Here is an 11,256-nt window from a genome sequence, read left to right as displayed (position 1 = left end):
TGTCTGTTTTCGCAACAATCCCACCACGCGCTTATTGCAGGTAGATTCATACACCTGTAGAAATGTGAAATAACAGATTTTGAACATACTTATACAGATATGATTGTACGATGTTTACAAGTTCTATATGGTATATCTTTGACGTTCAAAACTAACATTATTTTAACAAAATGTTTCGAAAAAGTTTCATTGCAGAATAAATGCTAGAAGGCATAATACTTTGTTCAAGTTTAGTAGATTTCGGCACCGAGGGGTATTTAAAAATGTTGATCATCTGATACAAATTAAGACAGCTATCAGTTTGAGATGAGACATGTGTTGTTATTGAGAGATATGGGTAACTTATGGGTGGTATACTCATAGATATCATAATTTTTTTTCGTTTCAATTTCCAATTATCCGTAAGTTTTATGCAGACGTTATTCCCCACTATTTACAGTCTGGTGAGTTCTAAGATTGTCAGTTAGTTTGTCTGTAAAATATATCTGTTTTGATGAATGGGAAACGCTTTGTACAAGACTATCATAAAACAATTCCGTTACTATAATTATCACATAATAATTTGCCAACCACGCCGTAACAGCCACTGTCTGTAAGGACGAAAGGATTTATGATAAAGTTTTCACGCATAAAATGAAATTGAACGTAAATCTACGGTTAACCATCTCATTAGACGCTACGTACTGCCAGAATCAGTCAGCGATACCTGTGATTGGAGCCTAGTATTTTGGCAGACCACGTGATATCACGGTAGGCACGTACCTTGTACTGAGAATATTTTGGCAATATTTTCATTTAATGCATAACTATGGAATAAAAAGCACTGACATATACCAAACAATTGAGGTTATTGTGCTGATTGTTTTTCCAAACTGTTGAAAGAAATTAATGACATCAATAGCTATATTCAAAACAGTGCCGTAAATAAAGCAGTCATGGAAACTGAAGAAAATTGTGGAGATTACGAAATAATTGAAATGATTGATTACGGTAGTTTTGGAGACATTTTGAAAGTGAAAAGTGAAAAGAATAATGAGATTTTTGCTATGAAACAAATAAGATTTCGTGGAAATTTTCAGGATGATCCTTATATTATAAGTGAAATTTATTGTCTAACAAGACTGAAGCATAGAAACATTATACGTATGAGCGAAATCATCATTGACGTTGGTGCTGATGAGATAAATATCATCATGGAATATGCAGAGAAAGAAAACATTGAGAGATACATGTGCACAAATGAGAACCTTGAATTCCATCAAAAGTATAAAATATATTCTCAGATTCTAGAAGGTGTACAATTCTGTCATTCAATGGATATTGCACATAGAGATTTGACCCCAGTTAATATTTTGTTAACAAAAGATCTTGTGGTCAAAATTACAGATTTTGGACTTGCAGTCAAATGTTTTGATGGTAAGGAACAATATTTATATTGAAACTTTTCATATATATTTTAGAATGACCAGCCTTAGTTTCATAAACTGGCTAACTCGACAATCGTTTCCTCTACATTACTCTTACATTGTTTTGGAATTATCGCATCTAGAATGTGTTTTATTCAAAGTATTCCGAATATTGACTTCATTAAATCTTAATGAAATCTTGCACTCATTTTAAGTACATATCCCATATTTGGACCATTTCTTCGTAATATACCGGCATTATGTAGAAATATACAGAATAGCGATTTACTGCTTCCGAGAAAATTTCATATCTCAGATATGCCGATTGTGAAAATAATTGAGGCTTTATCTCGATCTATCCAGTTATCGTATTAGAAATCAGATTTACACTCATTATCAAGTCTCTTTTCATAAATATTTCACAAAACAGATGTTGAAGTCTTAAATCTCGTACTTTTATATACTATTTTTGTTCTAGCACGATAACTAAATCGCATACATATATACATTATTTTCGGTGGACTCTTTTGAAGAATAGAAATACATTTAGCTGGGTGAAAAACTTTTCTTTTCAATGTTCAAAGATTGTTATAATTGCTTAGCTACCAACGAACCGTTTTAATTTGTAGTTTTAAATATCATTCAGGAACCTAACTTACTTTGTGAAAGAAGTCCATATGGGTTAAATGTTGCATATTATCTTAACCCTTAGCCTGCTGCAGGCGAATTTAACAGCCTTTGCAAACAGCTCGGAACCAGATCAGACGCCGATTAAATCGGCGTCTGATCAGGTTCCAAGCTGTTTGCTACTCTGACAATATTTCTTCCAATTTTGGAGCAAATTGAATGAACTTAACAATTTTAGCAGACGACATTTCCAGCAGACGACAATTTACCTAGCATGCTAAAGGTTAACCGCTTAGTATCAAAATATATACTTACAGGAATAATGAAGCATAACTGTTGATCTTCATAAAATGCGCATTATAATGTTCGACCATACATCATTACTGTACAGTGTTTTATTTTGAGACTCGGAAATGTTTGCGAATGAGAATTATTAACAAAATTTAAGTTGCCCGTAGTGAAAAAAGAACATATTTCAATGACGTTTTATTCGATCATTATATTTTCCTTGACTGCACACCTTTTCCTTTACCACATATAAATAAGCAAACTGCAAACGTTTCCAACATGTAGCAATTCGCGACTTTGTGAATAAAATGATTCCCGTTACAAAATGTGTTTTCGAAGGCTAAATCTGATTTACCTTTGTTAGGAGCAGTATTAATACGATATTTTCAAACAGGCACTTTCATACTGTTCCATGTAAAGAAGTATAAAATTATGAAATCTTGTACTGTTCAGAACTTGTGCAATATTTTACCACCAAGGTATTTTTCACATATACACTTTTAAATTATTATATACTAAAATCTATTATGAAGCATGTAATCCCAGTGGTACAAAATTATGAAGATGCACCATATTTCTTTATTTTGGAGTTTGTGTATTTTTGCAATAATATAAGTCAAAAGTTATCGTTTACATCTGAGTTAAAAGATATGACACTTAGTTAAAGTAAGCAAGAAATGTAAATATTTTGTCTTCATTTTGTTCAGCTATTTAAATATCAAAGCAACGTTAAAATGTCTAATTTAACAAGATTTTGCTGTACACAATGTTTGCACATATCTTAACAATACTTACCGCTTTGTTACGCGCTTACGGACATAGGCAAAAACGTTTAGATTTCATTTAGATTGACAAAGAATTTAAGCTGTTGTTTACTTCCATTATGCTCTACTTTTCTTTCGCAGATGAGGACAAACCGTTGCTTTGTTCAGACTACCTCGGACGAGCGTCTTATCTCCCGCCAGAGGTCCTTTCTCAAAAACCATTCCTTCCGAAACCGGCTGACATCTGGAGTGTAGGTGTTACCTTACTCTTTATTTTATTCCAAACTATTCCATTTAGTGGATTCCATCAAGATGTGCTAGAGGAACAGATGAACAATGCCTGGGAACTGTTTGTCCACACACAATCTGAAAAGTTAAATAATGCAACACTTAAACCTGCAATCATTGATACTCTAAGATCTCAGCTACAGTTGGACTCAAAACTAAGAAAAGATATTTGTGAGCTTATTCGGCTTTGGCATGATGTTGGTCCAAAGAGTATGTTTGAAAATGACGTTAAATAGTACGAACATGGCTTGTTACCTCGAACGCATTCCCCAAGTTTAAAGGCGGGTGTCAACTGCAGGAAGCCAAATTGGAGACGAAAATATTAAAGAAAGTATTATAAACAGGAACATAACGAACATTGTTATAGAATATTCCTCAAATTATTTCCTGTGTTAAGAGGCAAACATCTTTATGATACTGTAGGGTTGAGTTTTAAATGCACTTGAAAAGGAGTGTGGCTTTTACCATTTGGTAGTTAATAAATGCGCAATATGATAGAATACATGGACAAACAGCGTACACTGTCTACATACTCCTTACTAGCATTAAAATATCCTTGAAGATAAAAATGGATATTGTTTGCGTGCATACCTTTTATCTTGTGTCAACTATGTTTATATAATGGATATGCAAAACTGCTATTTCACGTGTGATAAATGACGTATTTTTGTTTAGTCAGTCAGACTGGTGACTAGCGCTGTCAAAAATACAGCTGTTAATTCAATCATTTGTGTGATAAGGTAATAGGGCATATCTTACCGGTTTTTATGATCTTCAAAATATTTACACATCAATTATATATATCAAATTATTTTTGTATTAGGTATTCATTCCATTTTAATGTTTAAGGTTCTACTAGTATCAGTTGTTTTAGGGAGCAAAACTACATTGAAAGTTTGAAATAGAAATGATAATGTTTTACTACATTTGTTATCTGAGCCTGTTTTTTATCTAGGCAGCATTAAAATAGAATATGATTATCTCGGCAAAATGAACGTGACTAGGCATGATAATGTGGTGTATTATACACTTGTGTAGATTCATTTTTTGCCATTCTGTTACACATTGTTTTTCATTTTATTTAGATAAAACAGATTGCCAAGAAATGAGTTCCTTCGTTTTTTTACTGAACCTGGAACCAGTTTGATGCTATGTGTAAAACACTGCTTAAGAAGAGTTTGTTTCAATATAATAATTATATATTTTTTATTATTTTTTTCCAGACTATAGTTGTCTCAATGGTTGATACATTTGGTACATTGTTGAAATAAACTCATCACTTCTATAATGCATATCCTTTACACCGGGTTTGTCCGAGACCGGGCACCTGGTCAATAATCAAATACTGTTTTTAATGTTATCAAACAAGACTCGAGACCAGGCTCAAAATGCAGCGTTAACTACTATTGCAGCTCAGAAAAACGTCAAAGAAGTCAAGTACCGAGTTTTAGTTTCCAAATACAGTTTAAAAAAATTGGATAGTTTCTGCAGGATATGGGAATGGATACTTTTATGTTTTGTTTTACAATTCAACTTAAAAAAAAAACGAAAACAAATAAAACAGGTTTGGAAGAACAGTCTAGTAATCCTTTGTGACAGGATTTTGGGATGAAATGATAATCATCAAGAAAGCCAGAAATAGAGAATTTGAAAGAAGACATTTCAGTAATGTCCGACAATATAAAATCAAATTTTACGGTAGGCGTGTGAATTATCTATGGATTGAAATGTTCCGGATGTTAAAAAGGCTATATTCGAGAAACATTGAGTAACGCTTCATAACCAATATATAAGGAAACTAAAAAACGCTATTCTACTGGTCAGCCGACATACTGCAGAATGCCGAAATTTCTAAATCCAAAAATTCAAATAATGACAATTTATAAACTGGTAAACGTCCCTTACCACAATCAATGACGTGGTAAATTCAGAATTTCAAATAATGCCAATTTATAAACTGTGAGAAACAGACATATTCAAAAGAAGAAAGGAAATTCTATTCAGTAATATTTTGTCAAGAAATGAATGCGAAATAAGACCTTAATAAATCCATAGTGACGTCCCAGGAAGAAAATCTCCACAGAATGATGTCCCTTACCACAATAAATGACGTTGTAAATTAGTTACATAACTGTCGTCTACAGTACACTGTCATGCATGTAGATTAAATGAGATTTAAGAAATCAAGATTTACTCATTGCCTTCAGCTTCGCGGAAAAAGAGCTTTTGTAAATATATATCTCTCTTTCCATCACAAACATGTAGACATAATGGTAACGATATCGAGGGGATTTGTCTCGAAGTTTTGTCTTTTTTCTTTTTTTAATGGCATATGTATCTGCTTCTGTCTGTATCAAAAGTTTTCTGTATGTGCATCTGACAGTAATTGTCAGGATCGGCTATGTCAAATTTTGCCGCAACGTTTATTTACGACGTATCCCGTATTATATTGTTATGACGTTACGTTAATTTATTATTTCAAAATGCAGCTGCCTGACAGAAAACGCTTGTAGTGAAAAATCAAAATTAAAAAAAAACTGAGAAGTCTGCTGTATTATTTCCTCACCACTGAACTTTAACAGACTTTATATACATATATAAGGATTTTACTGACTTTATGTTTATACACATAACGTTTTGATTGCAGTGTTAAGCAAGTACATTTCATATTTCCACTCATAATATCAGAACTGAAACACAATCCCTGTTGTTGTAGCTTACAGCTAACATAGCGTATTATTAGTTATGGAATTATAGTTAGTGTAAACATGTTAAGGTTAATGAGATAACAACTGAAATATGAACAGTTTCGAATTATTACTGTATCTGATAAACCAGTATTATGTGGTAAAGGCACTCAAAAACATCAGAGATAATCGAGATACGTGATACATTCTTATTTCTTTGTTAGATACATAATCTGCAGTAAAAGCTTGTTGATCCTGCGATTACTTACCGATATGACTTTATTACTATTTGTGAATAACAAAACTATAAAACTTTTTCATATAATCTGATTTCATTACTATTTGTAAATAACAAAACTATAAAAGTTATTAAATTAATGTTTTGTTTTGTTGGGTTAAACGTCATACCGATCCTACTTTTGATGATTGAAGAAGATCCCAGGTGCTCCTCCGGGTATTTTATCATCACGGGCGTATACCTTGGAAGAACTGCCGATCTTCAGTAAGCATGCTAGATAGCTTCATGAGGAATTATACGCCCTAAGCGAGGCTCGCACCCATATCGGTGAGGGCAAGAGATTTAAAGTTACTGACCTTTTACCGCTTGGCCATAGAGGCACCTTACATTAATATGATATTATTACTACTTGTAAATAACAAAACTATAAATATTATCTACATGGTTTATAATCAAAGAGTTTCTCCTATGATTTGAGGGTTTTTTATACTATACCTTTTATTTTGTATTCGACTGACTTCCAGTCCATATGCTGTGTAACTGCTCTATTTTGGTTACTCCTGCTAATAATCTTTGTGACTGATTGGTAAAAGACATTTTGACTGATTGGTAAAAGGAGTTTTGACTGATTGGTAAAAGGAATTTTCCTAAATTAGTTTACAATTTATGGTAAACATGGTTTTGATAGGATATTAGGCATCACACTGATTTGAAATGGAAAAAAAAACAACACTCAGACTTTCGCATTTTAACTTCATTTATAAGTTGCAGAAATATCCTATCCTGATGATTGTCCACTATCGAGACAGATCTCTGAACACAGGTTGTATTGCGTGTTTTTTTTTTTTTTCACAATGATCGCTTAAAGTATATTTTAGCGCGAAAAAATACACTAATTATTGCGCTGCTTTATCTAGCTATCGGTGGTCAGAAATATTCCGCTGAGTTTGTACTCTGTACTGTAATGTATGAAACGAAGCAGCACTTTTGGATGTTAAAATGGTGATCTCCTTCAGCGTTGAAGACAAGAACAAGGATCCTATAGGGAAAAAAACACGATACAAGAACACCACCTCGTCAAATGCAGTGTTCATGTTCATGTTTACATGATTCAATTTTACCCCTAATATTTTCGCGTATAGAATTATTTCTACAATGTAGATTTTAATAAAACTTTTCAAGAGTCATAAATGAACATATATTATGTCGAAATAAAATGTATGTATAGGTTATTGTGCTTGTCATTTTTTTTTTTTTTTTTTTTTTTTTTTTTTTTTAGATATTTGCCAATGAATAAAGAAATCTGCGCATTTCAAACTAATTTTAAAACATTTTTTAAAATTATTTAACGTTTCAGTATATCATATTTTATTTTCATCATCAACAATAAAAATGAGTGCGGCGACGTGGACTTTTTCTGCCCTTATTTGTCTTAACAAGCTCACAGAGTATGAAAAAAATCTTAACTGTAGAAAATGTTTTTATTTTTTTTAAATCACGTGGTGTTCAGATTTTATTCGTTTTACACGAGCATTCGGATCGTCGCAATTTTGTAATTCTAAAAGTTAATAGTTAATATTTTGTCTCATTTCTTCTCCGTATTTCAAATGCTAACCCTATTTTCACGTCGTTATTTACATGGAAAGCAACCGATAGGAATTCCGTTTAGTAATAAATTATTATTAGATATGATGAGTACCGTTAAGTGGAATACGTTTTCCGTGTTTCGACTGATTCACTGCTAATATCATTAAATGTTATCAAGAAAACACCATCCCTGAACTTTAAGTGAACTCTGCTCAAAAGCGTATATTCTTTGTGTCATTGTAAAATACTTGTGAGATCAGTTTCAATTACATTGGAAACATATCTAGATCTACCCTCAATTACTTTGTAATCAGTTTAGGTTATACCACAGTCATTACAGGTAAATAGCTTTAGATGAACATAAGAACATCATTTTCAAATAACATATTACATATCGAAACGGATGAACAAGTAGATATGGTAATGTATATGATTTTTTTATAGAGCGAATGACTAAGGCTGTTGAAATTTGAAAGTTTCATGAAAAAATAAACTCCTATTGACTGAAGAAATATAAATATAAAAGAACCTCCTGAAACATACGGAATCATTTTAAAGTTCTATAATTTCTAATATCTGACTTAACATTTTCAAAATGTCATGAAAATTAATACGGATGCGAGCACTTTTTTAAATATTTATGTCATTTAAACACTGATGCCATGACAACAAGAGTTTCTGAGCCGTGCGCGGAAGTGTATACATAGATGAAAACGTTATTGTATCAAAAAAATAAATCTTTAAGACTCATTTCGTAAATTGGAATATGCGGGAATAAAATCCTGAAGGATTTATGGGTTTTGGCAACAGAACTGCGAGGATAGATAAATAAAAGAAAAGGATAACAGCATTTTTGTTCATTTTACAGTTTATAACAACCAACAGATTGATTGTAATGACATAAAGCGATTATATATACTTAACGTTTATTATTTTAAAACGGATGCAATGGGACTGTAATCAGTTTTGAGAGACTATAAAAAGGTATGCAGATAGTTATTTCTCATGACGATAAAAATCGTCTTTTCAAAGCAATGAAATATTTCAGGCATTAAAAAAGGTAAATAATATCAATTAAATGTCAAACACTGTAAAACCCGCCGTAGATATTAAAACATCTTTACTATGGACATCCCGTCCGTAGCGAAAAACTAGTTTTAGTACGCTTGTAGCGAAGAAAAAAGAAAAATAAACACGATGGCCCCGAAGGCCTTGTATTGCTCATCTGACCTATTCTTTCCATACATTAAAACAAATTTAAGTCAATCAAGTTTTTCATGTATTTGACATTGTGACCTGTTTTTTGGCCACAGTCATTCTTTATATGACTCGGTGATTAATCTGTTTTGGTCCATCAAAAATTCTAGAGATGTTATCAGAAAGCTTATAAATAAACTCAACAAATGTTCGACTATAAGTACTTATGATATTTCTATTTCTATACTAATTAATCACAGAATCTCATAAAAGAAAAAAATATAGCTTTAATTGAGAAAGCGTTTGCAAGGGAAAACGTTGGAGTTGTGATCAGGTTTGTGAAGCTCTTAGATTTCTAATAGATAACATTTATCAAATTTGGCAATATAACTTATAGACAAGTAATTGGTATCCCGATTGGGACTAACTACGTCCCATGCAATGCTGATTTATTCTTATACTGTTATGAACGAGATTTCATGCTCAGTGTATCCACTGAGACACAATTTGAAATTATTAAAGCTTTTAATGGAACCTCGAGGTGCTTTGATATTTTAAATATGGACAACCTATATTTTTCAGAAATGGTGAAACACATTTTTCTAAAAGAGTTAGAGCTTAACAAGGCCAATACCTCATTTTGAAGCGTCATTTTTGGACTTAGATTTAATAATTGTGAACAGTAATCTAGAAACGAAAATATATGATAAAAGAGACGATTTCAACTTTGAAATTGTCAACTTTCCTATTTGATGGCGCAATGACTTAATAAAGTATAAGACTCCTTGATGCTTTTCCCCTAAATCATACAGAAGCAAAGTAATGATATTGACATGCCGTTCCCTTCCAATATTTGAACACCAGGCAAAATAGTAATAGAACATACGAATAATTACCAAAGATAGAAAATATATTTATTTAAAGATATCCAATGACCATCTTTGATTAAAATACTTTAAATATATACTCCAAATGTGTAAAATGCTCAACAAATGTATCTAAATTTACTAAATATATAAATTAAATTTGCATATAGCTACATTTATAATTAAATGTCATGTAATAACAGTTGATTGTTATGGTGGCATATTTCTGCATACGATAATCAAAATTTTCATGAAAATTATATGAACTTTCACGAAAAAACAACTAAAAGCGAAAAATTTAATAAACTTTCGAGAAATTAGGAGAACGTTTTCGTGAAAATATTATCTGGTAGAGATAGTGCCCTGTACTGCATAAAGATAACTCAATAGTCCCCTCTACGGATTGAAGTGTGTTGTATCCACCTCAGTCTCAAACCACCACCTTTAAGTGTCTTAAACTTATAGATATTTAATTATAACATTCAGATGTATGCAGATGGGTTTCTAAATCAACGTATTTTTTAACTCCCTTTATTATTTCTGTTCATTCCATATCTGTAATCGTATGCACTAGTTGGCACTATCGTGATTTTTTAAAAGAACAGCCACTTTTTAGTGATAGTACTATGATTATCGATACATGTATACAGTGTGTACTATTTTAAATCTAGTGCATAGTGCTGTCAAAACACCAATTTGTTAATTTTATAATACACTATATGAAGTAATTGTTCATGTTTCTTAATATGAAATTTGGATCTAATATACCTTTAAAACATAACAAATACCTTCTCAACAGGCTGGGTATCATTCCAAAACATCCTATAGTTGCTCGATCGACCTATGAAATAAACACAAAACGTGTAAATCAGGTCACATGTTATATTTATCCGAAAGAAAAACGCACGAAAACATACAACTTAATATAAATCTCTGTCATTGATTTCCCAACAAATGGACAAAATCAACTCTTGACAGAAATGTGCATTTTGAGTAAACAAATGGTATTTCTTTAAAATTACCTACATTTTACCAGAATAATGCCTTAGCCGAGGATTTCCAGCCAGATTTCACTCGCCTTGTTTTTGGTACCTTTTCCTGCTCTAATTACCGGCTTTTGGTAAAGTATAAAATGCATTGATTTAGACGAATTCTTTTGTATCATTAATTAATGTACAGAAAGTGCCATTTTTGTTAACCCATAAGTGTGCATAAAGTTCTGTTTTGTAGAATTAAAAACCAAATTATTTATGTTTCCATGTATCATATTTTTATCATATTCGCCAACTTAAAAGTTTTTCAACTACT

General features: G+C 31.8%; 1 protein-coding gene across 1 annotated transcript; it reads left to right on the top strand.

Annotated features, from left to right (window-relative positions):
• Positions 1–508: 508 nt before the first annotated feature.
• On the top strand, positions 509–6,449 carry LOC123564188 (5'-AMP-activated protein kinase catalytic subunit alpha-1-like). Its single transcript, XM_045357559.2, has 2 exons — positions 509–1,416; positions 3,227–6,449. Exons 1-2 carry the CDS (start codon positions 936–938, stop codon positions 3,607–3,609), a joined length of 864 nt encoding a protein of 287 aa, XP_045213494.2. The 5' UTR covers positions 509–935; the 3' UTR covers positions 3,610–6,449.
• The last annotated feature ends 4,807 nt before the right edge of the window (positions 6,450–11,256 follow it).

Source organism: Mercenaria mercenaria, chromosome 2, assembly GCF_021730395.1.
Source record: "Mercenaria mercenaria strain notata chromosome 2, MADL_Memer_1, whole genome shotgun sequence".
Lineage (NCBI taxonomy): Eukaryota > Metazoa > Mollusca > Bivalvia > Venerida > Veneridae > Mercenaria > Mercenaria mercenaria.
Note: the sequence above shows the minus strand (reverse complement) of the source record. Positions and strands in the feature narration are given on the sequence as shown.